Source organism: Plectropomus leopardus, chromosome 8 (genome assembly GCF_026936395.1).
Source record: "Plectropomus leopardus strain MGB_pleo_1.0 chromosome 8, ASM2693639v1, whole genome shotgun sequence".
NCBI lineage: Eukaryota > Metazoa > Chordata > Actinopteri > Perciformes > Serranidae > Plectropomus > Plectropomus leopardus.
The window spans coordinates 3,536,531-3,556,419 of NC_142183.1; the positions used below are offsets into that span (position 1 = coordinate 3,536,531).

Consider the following 19,889-nt stretch of genomic DNA (forward strand, 5'->3'; position numbering starts at 1 on the left):
GGAAAACGATATTTATCAAGTTTGTCAAAATACATTACAGAATTTTAATCATTTTAGGCACTTTTTTAGGATTTCCTTGTGTGTTTGCTTTAATATAGTTAATAAGTTAAATTAGTAGATTTAGAAAAAAATAATAAAAAGCAAGGGTTACAAATTTTCAGGTAATTTTCTTGTACTTTTTTCCTATTCCTTGCTAATTTTTGGGCTATTACCCACCTAAATTTTTGGGTTATTACTATTGCTCACTGCATTTCGCCCTTTTTTTTGGAAAGAAATCAAGGCAATTTGTTTAGGTTTCAAAGTGTAAAGAAAGTATTGTGTGTAGTAGTATGTGTACGGTAGCAGATCTGATCTCAAAGCCTTACACCACACATGAGGAGCAGGAAGAAACTCAAACAGGCCTTCTTTGATGTGAAACAGAAATGATGTGTGACTGAAAAAAAAACTAATAATAATAATAATAATAATAAATTACGAACTACATAAATAAATACATACAATATATACTGTATTTTTTGTCAAAACTAAATGGGTATGAACTGCTGTACCAGACAGTAAAATATTATTTTACACTGCAGCTGCTTCCATCAACAAAACATTGAATGGTAGAAAAATAATCATTTTTCATAATTTTTCTCCTCCTCACTGAGTCGATTAGAGGCCGGCTAAGAGAGGGGCGGGGCCTCAGCTCTTTATATTTTGGGAATATTGTGTTGCATTGCTTGAAATTGCTCAGATGTTCAGGTGTTAATGTGTCCCGCCTGTATACATGTATGCATGTGTATGTGTGTATGTGTGTGTGTGTGTGTGTGTGTGTGTGTGTGTGTGTGTGTGTGAACTGCAACATACTTCATCTCTCAGCAGAGTCTTGCCAAACTCCAGATGGTGTCTTTCCAAGATGGAGGAGCCGTGAAGCTTCGCCAGAGGATTGCCAGACCTGTGAAAACACACACACACACACACACACACAGAGTTGGGAGGTTACCCTGTGATACATCATGCGTGTTAAACCCAGGGTGGGCCTGGCCTGCTGTGTCCGCGGCTAATGGCGGCTCTCACTGGCTCATCCATCAGCAGGTGGAGCCGAGCAGCTGGAGGTGTATCTGGTCAATATCTGCTCACTGATGTTCTCAGTGTGTCACGTTACCTTCACATAAAGAGCTGAGGTCAGCTCGCCTGAACGCAGGAGGAGTGGCTGCTGTCACCTTGAGTCAATTAAACGCTCTCAGAATAACCAAACAGTCGGATTTACAAGCTGAGAGACAGAAATTGGGTCGAGGCAGCAGGTAATAAATACAATATATTTCTAATGTATCATGTTGTTTATTTCTGCTCGCTGACTGCTTCGATTTTAGTGTGTTTTCCTCAATTTGATTAATTAAATGTTTTTACCTCAGTTTTTATTGATTTCATTGTTCAACTTGGATGGTCTACATCAGGCAGCACCAACTGGCAGACCGTGGTCCGGATCTGGACCAAAGCTTCGTCCTATCCGGACTCGTGGCCAAGTTGTAATAAAATGTAAGAATGAGAACAATATTTTTTAAGGAGTAGTGCTGGGCAGTTAATCAAAAAATGATCGAAACCTCTAACCAACATAATTTTGGCCATGTTGGGTATTTCAGTTATCTAAACATTCTGTTAACCCTTTCCCCTCCGGGGCTGTTAACTCCCACGCATCTGCCGAAAACACAGCGAAGACGGAAGTGTTGAACAATCATGTAAAAAACGACTTTGACTGTCGAACAGCTGAGTGTTTGACAGCCACAGCATTTCATCATGGCGGATCAAACAGCTGATGGTCTGTCAGCAGCGCAGTGAGACAGACAAACAGAGCGCAGCTTCTCCTCACAGCACCAAAGTGTCTGAAACAGACACATCTGCAGAGGTGAAAGTGACTTCTTTACACTGCTACAGACTACTTTGTGTTAGTTTCAGCTTTAATCAGACTTTTGATGAATTATTTAGAAACACCAGGACGCATCGCTCCGTGTCTCATCCAGCCGCTCGCGCTGAGCTCTCGTTATTATCACCAGGGGCAGATGTAATGTTTTGGGACTCAAAAGAAGAGTTAAGTGATAAAAGCGAATAATTATGAATTCAAGTTTTACGGTACTTCTAAAATTATAAATTACCTCTGCAGGTCAGAAACTACCTTTCAAAAATGTAAATACATGCTGAAACACCCACACCTTCCCGCCTTTATGCCCCCTGCGGCTCTTACTTCATCTGGTAGAGGTTGTTGGTTCCTCTGTGGTCGATATCGTGGCAGAGGCCGGCGGTCACCATGGCCATACACTCCAGGTCTGTGTAGTAACGCTTCAAATCACCTGTCTGAGAAACACAAAAGAGCTGCAATGATTACACAAATATTTATTTATTTCATCAACGGAAAATCAATAAGCGCCTACTCTGATAATAAATTTATCATTTAGGTCATTTTTCAAGCAAAAAATGCCCAAACTTGATATTCCAGGTCTTTAAATGTGACAGTTTGCAGCTTTCCTAAATCTTGCTTGAGGACAAATTTATTATTTTGAGGTTTGGAAATGTCAGTTGGACAAAACAAGACATTTAATGAAGTCACTTTGGGACACTGAAACACTCTCAAGGGTCTTAAGATGGTTATAAATATGATGGGGAGAGAATAAATAAATTATATTATTTCTTTTTTTCTTAATTTGGTGAATAATGTGGAGAAACAAACCTCTGAAATCTGAGAAAATTGATTTGATTTACTTTATGACTATATGATTTTATCAAAAAACTCAGGAAAAATGTCCAGAAATGTTCATTTATGAAGCTAATCATTATTTATTTAGAGTTATTCTACAAAGCAAACATGTTTTACGCATTTTTAAATTTTTTTTTTTCTTTTTTAGCATTAACTCATGGTTAGTGCTAAATTTTAGTGTTGGTTTTTCTTCTTTTTTTAACTTTTCTTTTTTTGTTGCTTATTTTCAGGTAATTTTCTTGTAACTTTTTGTAAATTTCCTGTAAATGTCTTTTGTTAAATTACTTTTTGCCTTCTTCCTCTCATACCTTTGAAAGACATCAAGCCAATTTGCTCAGGTAATAAAGGATTAAAAAAGGAAAGTGTAACAGGCGTTTCTCACTGTTTTCTAATATTTTGTCGACCAAACCATTAATGGATTAATCTGCAGATAATTTTCTCAATTAATCAGTAAAAATCATAAATGTTAAAAGAGAGAGGGGAGGAGAGATCCAGGTTATTCATAGAGTCAAGGTGGGTGTATTCATGTTTCACACGTATAAATATTATCAATATTAATATTATAAATATTATTTACATAAATAAGTAAACATGATGACATATGTGCACATGCATGCCGTGCAGGCATTCATACTGGTTAAAAACCTATAAATATACAGGCTGACCACATTTCCCAGTAAGGGCTGTAAATATAAACAATAACGACGCTCACTGGTTTTCTTATTAACGACCAGTTCAAGCAACACTGACTCACTTTTCATTCACAGACACACTTCATTAACTCAGATGAAGGAGTGAAGGAGGAGGAGAGGGAACGTTTATCACTTTGAATCAGAGAGAGGAGGAGGAACAGGAGGGATGAACGATGAGGAGAGACGAGGAGGAGGACGAGAGCGGGAGGTGAGGGAGGGATGAAGGAGGAGTGTGTGTCTCACCATGAGCAGGGTGAACATGGTCTGTCCCACGTTGAATCCGTGTCTCCAGTTGTGGTAGGTGATCCTCCTGTAACCTTTACTCAGAGAGTAGACAAACCTCACCAGGGCCTAAAAAACACACAGTAACATAAATAAACTGAATAAAAACAAAACAATACAAAGCCATAGCGAATGGCATGATCAAATTACAACAAATATTACTTTAACAACAAATATTACATAAACGAGGGCAGGACGTTCTTCAAAAAAGCACCAAATTTACAGATGACTTATCTGGTTGTAGCAACAGAATTAATTTAAACACAGACGGGCGGTTGACATAACACTTTGGCAGAAACCTTTCTCTATAATGATAATAATAATAAAGTTTATTTATATAGCACTATATCAATGTTACAAAGTGCTGTGCACTTAAAATCACAAAACACACACAGGAATATTTTTAAAAACACAACACAGAAGAAAAAACATAAGAACAATACACAGGAAAATTGTTAGAAAAAGTTAGTGTGGATTTTGAAAGGCCGCCCTGCTGTTTTTGGCACAAAATATCAATTTAAAAGTGTATAATAGGAGATTCAAACTTTGGAATCTCAGTCAGTTTGATATTGCACCCTTAGAGATTTATATCATAGAAACTCATTCTTGCGAGAATTTAAAAAAGATACGCAACAAACGGAGAAATCATTGAATTAACTAACCAAACACCCACCTCTCTGGGAACGTGGAACTTGTCCACCACTTTCAGCTCGTAGTACATCTTGATGCCACATTTCACCAGGTCCATCTCGGTGTGATAATAGTCGTAGAAGTGGAAATCAAAGAGCTCAACTTTTTTAGAGTTCGGCAGGACCTCTGACTGCGGACACAGATGGACAAACGTAAATCAGTTCAGATCGTGTGAATATGATTTACACGTTTAGAATAAAGCACAGAACAGGAACTTTATTCCTATGATTTATGCATCATGGGAAATGTAGTTCTTTCTGTGCATGGACGATATGATATGATGCATTCTGCTCTTAACTTGTTCTTGTGGGTTTTTTTATAATCTCTGATTTTATTTATTTATTAACTGTTATGTGTTTTTTGAGCTGCTGTATACATGAATTTCCCTACAGGGATCAATAAAGTATCTTCTATCTATTCTGTCTATCTATCTTCTATATTTAGATGTCAAAATGTTTGTCTAATTTTGCAGAATTTCCTGAATCGCAGGCTGGATGTGTCTTGTTGTTGTTTACCAGAATCTCCTGGAGCTCCTCCTCCTCGCACTCGTCCGGTTCCTTCCCCCATCTCTCCCTGGTGTTCTGGGGAAACACACAACATCAGCAGCTCACCTTGGATGAAACGGTTTAGCATCAATCACCTGATTTCTGATCGGAGGTCAAACAGGTCATCTCTCTCTGCTTTTGTTCTCTCTGTCCACTGACAAATCACCTCATAGACGATCTGACAGCTTATTTCATCTTAAAAACGATGCTCTCCTCCTGTTTGTATCATCCATATCACCTGAAACTGACCGGCTTCTGGACTCTGTCGAGCACCAATATCAAAAGATAAAGCTCGAAACTGAAGAGAAGAATTCATGCTCCCTGTAACTAGTGTGCACGGTTCCTGCAGCTTCACACTTAAAAGATTTCAGACTTTTTTCAAATCTGGCATTTCTGAACGGCTGTCTGGGCAAATTTGTGTTTTTTACTCTGCAAGTGAGTTTCCTCTGCTTAGATTCCCATCATGACAAGTAAGAAAATGAATTTATTAAATTATTTGACAAAAAAAAAAATTACCAACTACTTTAAGATTTTATAACACAACGTCTGAAGTAAAAATATTCATAAAATCCTATTTTCTATGTCAGAGCATTTTAAGACTTTTGAAGGATTAATTTAAGTCAGTTAAATCCCAATTAAGGCCTTATTTTTAAATGAATGAATTTAATGCGTTTTAAGGATCCGCAGGAAACCTGGTGCGGTGTTCTGTCGCCCGCTTTTTCTCGATTTACTTAAAAATACACTGAATATAGTTTTTCTTTAATTTTAACCGGAACAACTATCAAAAGCTTTACATTCAAGGTGCTCTTTTGCTCAAATTTTGATTAAAAGATAAAAACACGATTTAGGACTAGTTCACACGTAGTATTTTTGGAAACTGTGTATTCTAAAAAAAAACAAAACAAAGCCATACATGTTAAAACTTGGTGGTATTAATGCGTGCAGAACTTGTTTCGGTGGAGAAACATTTATTTACTAACCAGAATGTTCTGGATTTCATCTTTGCGACACTTGACGTGGTACATCACCATGTCCTGGAAGATGTCCTTCCTGTTCTCCAGCTTGTTCATCTTGTCGTAGGTGTCAGTGTTTAACACCGACCAGCCCAGGAACTGAGTCAGAGACTGGACACAGCAGCAGGTGTGTGTGTGTGTGTGTGTGTGTGTGTGTGTGTGTGTGTGTGTGTGTGTGTGTGTGTGAGACAGACACAGAGAGACACAGAGGGAGTTAATAGCCTATTACTGCTGACAGGTGTCTATTCGACTAACAGTGCTAAGAAAAATTTTAAAAATATTTCTGTCATTATATGTTAAAAATTGCCCAATTAAAGAATACAGCAGAAAACTAAAATTGAAAAATATAAAAAAAAATAAAATTCAGTGCCTTACGGAGAAGGGGTGGGAATAAATATGTTTATACTTCTCACTCTTTTTTAAATGTGTAAACCATGTCACTGTATGTTTATTTAGCTTTATGTTTGTCATTGTCTGTGAATATTTTATTTTTTTGTCTGTCTGCTTGATTGCATTAGCATTGTCTGAAATAAAAAAAAAAAGTCTGTGTTTAACACATAAAAACATACAACATAAAAAACATCAGTAAATACTGGTAAACATTGGTGAATCCCAAAAATAAGAAAAAAATGTGGGTACAAACAAAAATAAGAGAAAATGTGTTTGTACACTGTTTCTTGCATGAGGCCCATTATTCGGTAAATCATCCAATGGAAAAGCTCTCTGTGGGCGATTTTGGTCAAATCTTTTTTTTGCGGTGCAGCAAATATGAAACGCAAATCATATCCAAATGTCGGCAGAAAAAAATGTTCCTCAAACTACTTTGATTTTAAGAAACAGTTGAGGATCAAACTGTCACGCTGTGTGTTCTGACTGAATCCAGAGCAGCGAGGCGGATACAGAAACTTCAGTAAAAAGCCTCCAGGCTCAAATGATAAATAATGCAGACGCTCTGAATGGCCCGAGTGTATTTATAAACCAATGACTCAGTGCTGACACACACACACACACACACACACACACACACACACACGCACAAACACACACACACACAAACAGCCTGTACCTCCATCAGGGTTTCGTCCATTTCATCAAAGGGTTTCCCATCCTTCCTGTTATAGAACGTGGCCACACCCACGATCTCCTCTTTCTTGTTGACGATTGGCAGCGACAGGACGTTCTTAATGGTCCAGCCGGAGTCGTCCAGAGGCTCTTTCTGCACACACACACACACACACACACACACACACACACACACACACACACACACACACACACACACACACACACACACACACACACATCAACATGCAAGCAACCTTTTCAGTTTGGCTTTTAACTGAACTTTATATATCTATATGTATCAGCTTTTTTTTCTTAAACATTTTAATCTGTTTCGCAGTTTTGCTGCTTCATTTATACTATTTTTATATTTTCAACATATATATTTATTATTTTACTTTGTGCTGTTTTCCTGTCATTAATCTCGAGTATTTTACTTATTTATCTTTTATCATAACTCTGATCATTTTATTTATTTTTCTTTTTCTATTTATTGGGTTTTTTTCTGCCTTTGGAGTTTCCTCACTAATGGCAGCGTTTCCTGGTTTTAATGAGTTTAATGATGCCGATTACTGCGACCGATATTTGGCGTTTTAAAGATTATCTGTATCAAAATTTTATTTTAATGATCGCAGATAAAATCAATAAATTAAAAAAGTGCAAAGAAAGTGTCAGCATGGGAGGAACTTTTACTTTGTTAAACCTCATGGAGCTATTTTTATTTAACCATTTCTTATTTAAATTTTCAAGTGACTTTATTTTTTTTTTAAAAAGTTTATGTTTCAAATTCTAAGAAGGATTTTTCTTTTTTTATAAATGCATATCAGATCCAAATATTGGTATCAGCCCTGAATAACCAATATCAGTCGACCCCTAATGAGTACTCCTCTTTTTTGGTGCGTTATGTCATCACAAAGTGTTGATTTGCTTGTGGGCGCTTTTTGAAACTCTGTGTTATCGTTTGTTTGTTTGAAAAGTGCTATGAAAATAATGTCTGACTGACTGATTGAATATTCTTCCTTTGATATGTTTAAGACAGTAATATGGGCCCTTTTTTCCACCGAATCGTAATGTGACCTTCTACAGTCGGAGGAAATACGAGAGGGAATCAATAATTCACCTGCTCACTGCTCCGTAAATCTGAACGCAGCAGCAGCTGATGAAGTCTCACGTTTTAAAACGAGCTCTCGGTGAACGACTGCCGCACTTCAGCGTCATCACAGAGATGTTTAGAAAAACAGGATTTGCTTGGATTATCTGTCAAAAGCTACAAAGAACTAGATGAATAAAAATAGTTTCATCCTTTACTGGAAAACGGTGCCGCTTAATAAATTGGGAAACGATCATGTGGGCAAATTAAAGCTTCAGGAGGTCGCATGCTTCTTTGTCATGGACATTTGGCCAAATGAGCCGAGTTATTTACAGCAGTTAAATGGAGTTTGATGAGAAATGTTTAAACGATCGGAGAGCACGCCCTAAAAATCAATCAACTTCATACACATGCAGTTTTAGGGGGTTTAAAAGGTGATAAAAAGCAGAAAAGAGGGAAAACAGAGATGAGCAAAACGACAGTGGTCAAACGCTCTGCCGTTTACTTTACTGTCTGTGAAAACATGGATGTTTCACACATCTTTCCCCGGCAGCACGGAGGATCAGACAGATCTTTACCATCAGCTCAGTTTAGTGTCACATTTCAGTGTCTGACCAACTGTCTCCTCTTACGATCCTGAGATATTGTGTTAAATAGTGGCCAAAAAAACAGATTTGAGTGAAATACTGTCATAATTAGCGCCTGAATTCTTGAGTTATGGCCAAAAAATGCTATGAGGTCACAGTGACCTTTGACGACCAAACTTTTATCACTTCATCATTGAGTCCAAGTGGAAATTTGTGCCACATTTTAAGAAATGCATTCAAAAAATGAGATGAACACAAGGTCACAGTGACTTTGACCACCAAATTGTACTGAGTTGGTCCATGAGTGAGTGGATGTTTGCACCCGATTTTAAAAAAGTCCTCAACGATCTTTGTGTGTGTTTATGTGTGCACTTATTTTCTATCTTGTTTAATCTTTAACTCCTATAATAAAATATTCCAAAACAAAGGACATCTTCCATTCTCTTTGTAATCACTCGGCAGTAAGACTCGGACATGCTGCATCATTTCCAGTTTGGGATAAAATGGTAAAATATGTAGATTTACAAACCTTGAATAGTATAATGTGATAATTAGCAGTAGCACATACGATATACGATGAGTATGTAATACGGATTTGGGACAGCCCATAAAGACTCATTTTCAGTGTCAAAGGAGCAAAAAGACCAGAATGCAGCTCAATAACAAACCAGCTTACTGTATATTTCACCCAACGTGACCACAACCCTTCCTGAGCTCATGAGACGAACTGCAAATAAATCTCCCAAAATGACTCCTGCGTCCCGTGAACCTCACACTGACTTCAAGGTGGATTTCCATGTTAACGTTCGGAGCCTAATTGTGGGCAGAGCAGCACCAGGAGCGACGCGTGAGTCGGGGGCGGCGGCCATCAGAAACAGAGTATAATAAGGATAAATACAATGGGCGCTTTAGAGCCCTCAGGAAAGTAATTTAAGCGAAGGAGAGCGCAGAACGAGGAACATATCATTTATTCAGTCGGGACGATACGGCAGAATCGCTCCCTGTGATTGTTCCCTGGTGGTCTCTTATGGCTCACGAGGGCTCATTATGCAGCTAAATTAGTTTTTTAATACATTATTTCAACATATACTCTGAGTTCTGTTTCATTCACGTCACTCATGAGCGAAGGCTCACATATAACACAATTACTGTAATGTGAGTGCGATATGCTAATGCCATCTATTACTTTACATAAAAATCTGATTTACAGACGATGGTTGATATTACTCTCTTCTCTCACAGCAATAACTGCTGCTAATGTGCGTTAAAATATGAAGGTGGCACTGAGCCGTGCTGGATGGATTCTTCCCTGAATAAATACATGTGTAAGGAGAAATATTAGAAGTCAAATTAATGTGACGCTGGTTGTGCATGATCATATTTGTATTGTGCTTTGGAGAGAAGTGTCACCAAATGCATTAATGTTTATGTATCGCACACGATAATTTGTATATTTTCACTTACCTTCATATTTATTAAATTTGGAAGCAAAGAAGAGTTTATTAACTGGCCTTATTTTGCAAGATAACTTTCTGCAAACACTAACATCCAACTGTTGACGGGAAGCTTCAAATCCACAACAAAGCCGGGTTCTTCAAAATAAAAGCACCATGTATCCCACTTTGATTATTTCATTCTAAGAATATTTAATTGAACTTTACTATAAAAGTACTTCATTCAACTTCATACTTTTATTTCTGTAACATTATAAATGGATAATAATTTTGTATTTTGTAGTTAAGTAATTTAGAGGAGATTTCTAAATATCGCGATATATATCGTGTATAGACTGATATTGATTTTTTTTTAGTGTCTAAAATACATTTTGTCTTTGTCCCGTCCACAGCAGAACATCGCTCAGACGTGCTGACCGCTACCTACTGTAGAGTTTTACACCGATTATAAATAAGCACCTCATACAGCCATACTCCAAAAATTAAATTAGTATTATCCCCTTTACACAAAAGAAGAAGAAGGAAGAAGAACAAAAAGTTGCAGCTATCTTACCTGGAAGTCAAAAAACTCATCCTCAGCTGCATTCATGATGTTACAAATCTGTGAAAAGAGGGAAACAAGAAGAAATGAAAAAGTTAAAGATAATAATAATAATAATAATAAAAATAGTTTTACTTATATAGCACATTTTGAAACAAAGTTGATTTATTGCTAAAGTGATTTACAATTAAAAAAAAAATTAAAAAAAGCTAAAAACAAAGTGAACAAGATACAGGATGAGGACACTGATGAGAGTTGCTGGCTGGAAGAGGAGGCCATCTTTGCTCCGATGTCCTCATGTAAAAAAAAAACCCCGAAACTTAAAAAAAAAAAAAAACCTCCCTCTTCACCCTCCACATGTTCACATGTTGCGTTCAGGTACTGACGGAGCTTTATCGTCCCGCAGTAAATCCTTTCAAAACCCTCTCGTGTCACATCTGAAATCATTAGTGTCAATCTGACACGTCTTTGTCCCTTCAATTTATGAAAAGGTGACTCTCTGAGGAAATGAAGTTTTAAAATTTTACATGATGTAGAAGAGGAGAAAAAAAGAGGAAAGATGATGCAGAGTTGAAAAATGATGAGCAGGAAAGACAATGAAAGGACGGGACAGGAGGAGGACGGACGGGACGAGGCAGAAAGAGGGATGGATGGACGAGCGACGGCGTGCTCAGCGGTTTGGGAAAAGCACACTGTGATTAATTGCAGCGGCTGCAGAAATTACAATTATACATCAGCAGCGTGCGGCCGAACACTTTTCATTTCCACAACGGCGTGCACACTGACAACTGTGTAATAAGGCCTAATGGCGTTCTGCTCGTCTGACCACCCGCAGCGTCCAATGCAGAGAGCTCGCAGATAAGGATGTTTTAAAGGACACTGGCTTCACACGGACTCCTGCACAGAGAGGAGAAAGTCGCTCTCTAAAAGTCAGAGTGAGAAATGAGGAGGGGAAGTTTTGAATCCGGCCAATAAAGCTGGATTTTATCTTTCACCTCGGAGACATCTTTACGCTCACAGCCGGTGATACGTGAAGACGATCACAAAGCTATGAAAACAACTGAATGCATCTTATTAGAGCTGCAACAACGAATTGATAAAATCAATTATAAATATTAATAAATGTGTTATAATGAATAAAATTATCAATTTGTTGTGTCGCGCGATTATTACGTCACTCGCTGTGTTGCGAGACTGTTTACGTCATATGCAGACGGGAGAAACCGATGTTTTGAAGAGGCAGACAGGACGTTTTGCACGAAAACTTCAAAAAGTAAAACAACAAAGTGTGTTAGTTGCAAAATATACACAAGTGACACGGCACGGCACGCGAGCGTGTTTCGCTTCGTGTTTTGTTTCGTTTTAGATGCTGCGGTGATGATGCAGCAGTGTGTTGTTGTAAAAACTGTCAACATTTAGTTTTTGAATTTGTAGTTATTCATTATTTATAATTTAATATTTTGACAGCTCAGGGAAGTTCCAGCAGACGCCTGTTTATGCACTTTGAACAGTCAACGATAATCGTTTTTTGAATTAAAATGATGGGAGGAAAAAAAATGCTAATTTTATTTTATTTATTTATTTATTTTTTAAAAAATCGGATTTATTGATTAATCGAAAAAGTAATTGACCAATTAATTGATTATCAAAATAATCGTTAGCTGCAGCCCTAGATCATGAAAATAATCTTGCGATCCTTAATCCTGCAGCACAATCACCATTAATATACGCTACACCGAGTCTGACGAATTACACCAAAGTCATATTTGAATAAAACAGTTCATGAGCATGAACTGATGTTAACTGTCTGTATATTCTGCTTTGCTGCTAATTAGTCCCTCAAAGAGTTTATTATTTCCCACAGCGAATTATCATATCCCACCACTAATATTACATTTGCAGCAGAGACGGTATTCAAATATTAAACGTAGCGACTTTCTTGTGACCATATTTGGGCGCAGTGGAGATGCGAGGGGCCTCGTCCTTAATTATGTGTAACCTGAAGGACTGAATGCTGAATGTTCACTGTCAGACATTTATATATTATTACAGTGTTTCTTAAAGACTTTCATTTCCTGGACTTTAAGTGCTGCAGGCATTAATATTATTATTCTTACAAAAACGGTTTATTGCAATCCTACAGCATTATTGTAAATTCCTCCTCTCGGCTGCTGGCGATCTCCACACCGAAGAACTTCTGAACTTCCTGCAGGTTGTGATTCATGTTGAACTGATGAGAGCAACACAGCTCTGTGTTTATGATTAAAATCTGTAAATCACACGCTGACGTTTAAACAGACTTCCTGTTGGGATTTCAGTTCCACTCATTGATCAGATGTGATGTAAACTGACCAAAAAATGATATCTAGTATTGTCTGCCTGCTTGTTGGTATAGCTTTGCTCACATTTATAACTCTCCTGCCGAGCAGAGCTGTCATTTTTTGTGTTCAACCTGCTGGCTGGCCATTCACTCATTATCCATTAATGTTTAATTTATACGTGTTTGGGCTAAATGGCGGCCGAGAAGTTGTTGAAACTTCACGTCAATATTCTCAGGCATCATGTAGCTACATGTAATTAATGAATTTTTTTACGACATGTAATTGCACGTCTGTCCATCCTGGAAGAGGGATCCGTCCTCAGTCGCTCTTCCTGAGGTTTCTACCATTTTTCCCCCGTTAGAGTTTTTGGGAAGTTTTTCTTATTCGATGTGAGGGTGTGAGGACAGAGGGGTGTCGTACGCTGTAAAGAGACAAACTGTGATTTGTGAAAATGGTCTTTATAAATAAAATTGACGTGAACTGAGTTGACAATAGCTCACTGTAACTTAAGAATTTAGATATAACAGCGAGATTCCTTAAGATTCAAAATATGACCTCAGAGAACATTTCTGGCAGACAGAAAAGTTTATCATTTTTATCTTTTATTTCTTTCTATTTACTTAACCTTTTTAATTTATGTTTTATTTAATTTTCCTTTTCTTTGTAGTTTTATTGCTTTTATTGCTTCTATTATTGCTTTTATTGTTTCTCTTGTTGGCCTATTTCTTTGTAATATTTTGTATTGACATTTTATTTTGCATCTTGAATTATTCGTCCTCTGGTTTTAATTTCAGCCGAACTAAACCCCAGTTTCGTCTCGCTTGTGTTCAGTAGGACTGTTTGGCTTTTCGTCTTTGTCTCCCATCCAGCTTTGCTTTGTTTATCAAAGCACTTTGTAAACTCGGTTTTTAAAGGTGCTATATCAATAAAGTTATTCTTCTTCTTCTTCTTGTTATTATTATTATTATCATCATCATCATCATCATCATCATCATCATCATCATCATCATGTGTCTGTGTAAATGTGACAGCTGGTGTCTTAAATTTCAGTTTTGCAGAAACCTTTAAGAGCATTAAGCGATGAAACACGCTGCACCGTCAACACACGACAGCAAGTTTCCGAATGAAGAACTTTTTCTGTGTTTCATTTTGGACTCTTCAGAGAGAGTTAATTAATGTCATAATATCAGGCGATAAACATGCGGGAATGAAACTCATGATGCTGCCAGATTATTCTGTCATGGTGTGAGAATGTTCTTGTGACTGGACCTGAGAGTTTGTGCTCATTTCTCAGTGCTGAAGATAATTAAAATATGAGAGCAAACTGAAAATGGAAAAGAAGGACAGAGATTAAACAGACACTGACCAGTCCGGTCTCTGCGACGTAGGTCGGTAAACCGCTAACCAGCGACCAGTGATCTGCCGGAGGATTCCTGAGAGTGAACACAATATGACAAGCAGAAAATTTAACAACCACGAAGTAAATTAATCATGCAAATTACTTTCCTATTCAGTGTTCATATAATTTGACTCTGCCAGGATGAAATAAACACTGCTACATCTTTCAAATCAAATAATGCACGCACAACGTTCAATTTACACAGGTGAGATTATTCTGCAGCGAACAGGAGTTTTTAAAATTTATAAGTACAGCAATGTTGAATAATGGAAAACAAATAATTATTGTCAAAAAGACTATTTTCTGTTACTCAGAATGTATCTCTTCAAACCTTTTATTCTATAAAATGTAAATCATGTTATTCAGCTTAAATGTGCTGCAGTGTGTGTATCTTTGAGGTCTAACAGGCTGAATATATTTCCTTCCTGGAACATTTTTAGGATATTTTTGACAAGAAGTTATATTTTTACTTCATACTATACTATGGTTTTTTTAATGACATTTTGGATGTTATGCTATACTGTGATTTTTTCAGCATAATTTGGATGAAATACTAATACTAATATTATGACTTTTTGTGACATTTTGGATGGCGTACTGTTTTTATGATATTTTGGACGATATACTAAACTATGACTTGTTCATGATAATTTGGATGAAATACAATACTGTGACTTTTTTTATTTTAGACAACCCATTTTACTTTGATTTGATTTATTTTAAAAACATTTGAAAAATGCAATGAGCATCTTTGCAAGAAATGTGCGGGAAATTGGAAAAAAAAAAAACTTGAAAATTATGAGATTATGAGATATAAAAAAAAGAAAAAATTTACTATACACTTAAAATATTTTATTTAATATTTAGGGCCATTGTTTATTTTTGAAGATTTTCAGGTCAGATTTATAACATTTTACTAATTTCTCACTGGGTTTTTTTGTGCACATCTTGTTAGGTTGCTCATTGCCTTCTTTCCATGTTTTTGAAAAAAACCCAAAAAAAACTAGTTTGCTCAGGTTTCAAAGGGTTAAACTAGATTTCGGTTGTGTCTTACGGTATGACTTTGATGTCCTCTTTGCCGTGGAGGATGTAGTCAATCAGTTTGTAGAAGACAATTTCCTTCAAGAGACACAAAACATAAAAATCAGAGAATGTGTGGACAAGATATTTACAGGTATATAATGCAGGATTCTGCTAAAAAATAGACTCTTTCAGAAGTTATTCCTCTCAGTCATCACTTCTGAACCACTACTAGTGTTTGTCAGTGTATTTATCTGCCCTCTGCCTGTATTTTCCTATTTTCTTCTTATTTTGCTGCAGTCGGGGCGTTTATGGGCAATCAGGTAGCAAACAGCACGAATCAAACATTTTGAACACTGGGCCAAAAACAAATGCAAATACAGCTGAAAAGACAAGTGGACAAAACTTCTGAAAGGAGAGACAATCTGAGAATCCCCTGTGCAGGCAAACACAGAAGGAGAGGATGAAGATCGATGAGGAGATGACGTGTTAAAAACTACCTTTAACTGTGTCATTGTAATAAACATAAAGTAATATAAAAAAAGTAAAATTATATCATTTTTGTTTGATATGAGCAGTTATTTAAAGGTATTTTAGGGGCATTAAATCCTTTATTTATTTATTTATTTATTTTCACTTCACTGTAGAGAAAGCAAACGTCTTCTATTTCCACTTTATCACTGAAACATTTAAACAAATTAAGTGCAAAATATTAATATTTGTTAAATCATCTGAAAACTCTTATTGCATTTTGTTGTTGAAGTGAACCCTGAACAATGGAAGAGTTTATGGGTCCATCAGGCTACAACAACAGGATGTAGAATAATACTGAGAAACTGGAAATCTTTTTTTTGTTGTTGTTTTTTGTTTAAGAAATACGGGAAAGTGAACATGTTTCTTGATTATGTGTTAAAATAGTTTTGTTCCGATATCCTCGTTAAAAAGATTGATAACATAAAAAAAGACATAAACCCTGAAGGATCATCCCTGATTTTAAGTTTTTAATAACACCACAAGCATTTCATAATTTGGAAAATTAATCCTGATGGGAGTAATCGAAGAAAAGTCACCAAAAAAAAAAAAAGAAGAACAAAAGATTCATCCTCTATGGGCCAAAAATACTCATCCCTGCACACTTCATGGAAACTGTGCCATGTGTTTCAGAGTTAGTTTTTCGGGGGTTACTGAGAGTCGAGCGTCCAGTTTGACCCGACGGTGTCGCTCTATTTAATGAGCTGTAACTGTAATAGTGATTAATATTTCCTCACCCTGCCGTCAGGAGTTCTGGGTCCGTCGTATGGTGGAACTTCTCCCATAAGAACCGGCCACAGGTCAAAGAACTCCTACACACACACACACACACACACACACACGCGCGCACACACACACACACACACACGCGCGCGCACACACACACACACACACACACACACACACACACACACACACACACACACACACACACACACACACACACACACAGCAGATTTAAAGACGTTAACATCCAGCTGATTCGGCTGCTTCTGTTCTTTCATTATTCAGATGCTCTGACTGTAAATTGGAAACACGTCGAAACACCATTCTGCTTCAAAATGCTAATTCCAGCCTCTCAGCAGCGTGTAATATTTTTCGGTCCGTCTTTGCAAAGTGCACAGTTTCCAAAACACGGACTCAAAAGCTGAGCCACGAGTTTTTGTTTGTTTTTAAGTGCTTTATTCATGAAATCCAGTATTGTTAGCAGACGGCCATCTGCGTCTGCAGACGACATGTGTTGGTTCTCAGATAGCAGGTGTTAGGAATCAGCTGGCAGCTGCCTGTAATTAGGTGACAGCCGCAGACAATAAATAGCATTTATGATGACGTTTTAGTTATCACAAATACACGGGGACTGTACGACTCTGATCAGAAGATGGTTTTAAGTGATACTCCTTTCACCGACACAACGGTTTGAAGCGAAAGAAAAGAACATCGAGACGGAAAAATGGTGCCGATTAGGCGAAGAAACCCCAAAGGAGTTTCTGAAAATATCTCTTCCCAAAAGAGAAAACAGAAACTGATCTCGTCAAAACTCAGCTGGGACAAAAATGGTAGAAACACATCAGTGCATAATTAATAAGAAATGGATGCGTTCAGTTTTAAATCTGTAAGTGTGTCGTTATATGCAGAGGTTCCTTTTTCCAGGGATATCAAGGTTTTTCATGCTAATATAAAGTTTTTATTATACGATTTTGTGAAACATTGCTGCAGTCAAGCTTCATGAGACAAGAAAAAAATGATTCTTGCTCCCAAATCTGCTTGTGCATTAACCCCTTTGAAACATGGAGTGACATCATTTTTATCGTGCTGTTTTCAGAAGTCTTTCACGAGTATTTAGGCCTTTGAGCTCTGAGTAAACTTGTGCATTTTTTTTTCAAAAACATGGTGAAAAAAAGGCAATAAGCAACTTAGTAAGAAATGTTCCATAATTCTTAAGAAATTAGTAGAGTGAGAAAATTTTATTTTTAAAAACTAGGAAAAAACGTCAGGAAAAAGCTGTTGAAAACTATATTATGACTAATTATCATAATTACTTTAAAATTATGTTACAGAATTATTTAATCACTTTATTTCCATTTCCTTTCCAGTTTTATTCCCTTTAAAAAAAAAAATCATTGTATTTCATATAATTTCTTGCTAATTTTGGGGTCATTTCTTCTTTTGTTGCTCTTTGCCTTCTCCCCATGTTTTTGAAGGAAATCAAGCCAATTTGCTTAGGTCTGAAAGGGTTAAAGTTTGGCTAATTTAAGCTTAATTTAGGTGACCTGTCCCCTAAAAATGAGTTGAAGCACCTTTGAGGCATTTCGACAATCTGAAACACTTAAGCACTGATGGAGATCTACAGACAGTGGATTACACTGTCGTTTTTGTGTGTTTTCCAGCTTGTACTCGACTCTGAGTGTGTATCCATGGCAACCCACCTTGGTCTTGGTCATGTCCAGCAGACCCACAGAGTAACGGTCACAGTTGAGGAAGGCTCTGACTGTGTACAAGGCCTTGTGGAACTGCCTCTCTATGTCCGTCATCTCTTCAAACACCTTGCTGGCCGACCACAGCAGCACCTGCACGCGGCAGCAGGAGACGTCACAAAACAGCAGTTGCAAAGTTCACGCACACACTTTTGCAATTTTATTTATCAATTTATTATAGAATTTTATATACTGTGTTACTTATTTAGTGTTTCTTCTTATGGATGTTATTGAAAACTTTAATTATTTTCAGAGCCAGTTGGAACCGAAATTTCGTTCCATGTACACCGTTGTGTATATCTGGAACGACAATAGAGTTGATCTATCTATCTATCTATCTATCTATCTATCTATCTATCTATCTATCTATCTGTCTATCCAGGTAATATTACAGTTAACAATTTCACTACACAACAAAATCCCATGACTTTTTCACAATTTTCAATGATTTTTACTGATTCTTTGACTTTTCCAGGCCTGTAAAATGTGTCGGTGGGATTCCATTAGTTCATTTACACTGCATTTTTTGAGTCTGCACTTTTTTTGCATTTTTTGAGTCATTGAATCATCCCAAAAAGCAGCTGACTTGTCAATTCATCTGGGGAGTTTTATCATACTTTTTCACCCAATAGCAATAATCAATTATTGTCATAAACATCTTGAATGCAAGCAGTAAAGGGTTGACGGATGTAGGCAGGATGCACCTCGGGGTGGGTGAAATAATCAGAATAATAATCTTTATTTGATTGGCACTTTTAAAGCTTACGCACAGAATGCTCCCCAAATTAAAAGATTTTTGGAATAAGAATAAAATATCAGAAACTTGCTTTATTACTGAAGTGTGTTTCAGTGGACAATGATGCACAGTGTTGGCTTGACTATTCTGTGAAACCCTGAGTGTTTGTGAACACAGCATGAAAACAAACTTCTTAAAAGGAATAAAGGTTATTCAGGTGCCAACAGAAACAGTGCATGCTCCGCAGCCTCACCTGTCCCCTCCTGGTCTCACAGTTGTGCAGGTAGCTCAGGTGGAAAACTCTTAGCAACAGGTTGGCGAAGTTGAGATACTTTTTTAGAGTCTGGAAAAAAAACAGTACAAACTCTCAGCTGCTTTGAATCATGTAATACTGAGAAATGTAATAATCTCGCCAAAAGATAGCATCCTTTAGCCTCACAGCACCTGTGTATGAATGAGTTTAAACCCAGCAATAACATGACAATATCCAGTTTTATATAATATTTTTGACACTTTTACCTTTGTAGGTAGGTGACATATTTAAAAACGTTGTTAGTTATGTTGTTCAAACTTCCATGTTTGACAGGTGATATTGAAGAAAAAGGTCTCAGTTTTCGTAGGTGGGTTTCCATTGCAGATTTGTGCAAAACTTCAGCGATATTTTCAAAAAGTCAAGAAAACGCAAGAGCTAGATAACTGTGTTTCCACTGAATGATGT

At 37.0% G+C, this 19,889-nt stretch overlaps 1 protein-coding gene across 2 annotated transcripts in view; it reads right to left on the reverse strand.

Moving 5' to 3' along the window:
• pde6a (phosphodiesterase 6A, cGMP-specific, rod, alpha) overlaps positions 1-19,889 on the reverse strand; it is a 44,509-nt gene that overhangs the window by 12,990 nt on the left and 11,630 nt on the right. For both annotated transcript variants that reach the window (XM_042493607.2, XM_088080752.1), the window contains exons 5-17: positions 19,425-19,514; positions 18,388-18,528; positions 16,699-16,773; positions 15,465-15,529; positions 14,378-14,444; positions 10,703-10,750; positions 7,023-7,172; positions 5,924-6,067; positions 4,914-4,979; positions 4,382-4,528; positions 3,670-3,777; positions 2,225-2,334; positions 850-937 (exon numbers count right to left, since the gene is read on the reverse strand). In XM_042493607.2, coding sequence (XP_042349541.1) covers positions 850-937; positions 2,225-2,334; positions 3,670-3,777; positions 4,382-4,528; positions 4,914-4,979; positions 5,924-6,067; positions 7,023-7,172; positions 10,703-10,750; positions 14,378-14,444; positions 15,465-15,529; positions 16,699-16,773; positions 18,388-18,528; positions 19,425-19,514 — 1,299 coding nt within the window. The remainder of the gene's footprint in view (positions 1-849; positions 938-2,224; positions 2,335-3,669; positions 3,778-4,381; positions 4,529-4,913; positions 4,980-5,923; positions 6,068-7,022; positions 7,173-10,702; positions 10,751-14,377; positions 14,445-15,464; positions 15,530-16,698; positions 16,774-18,387; positions 18,529-19,424; positions 19,515-19,889) is intronic.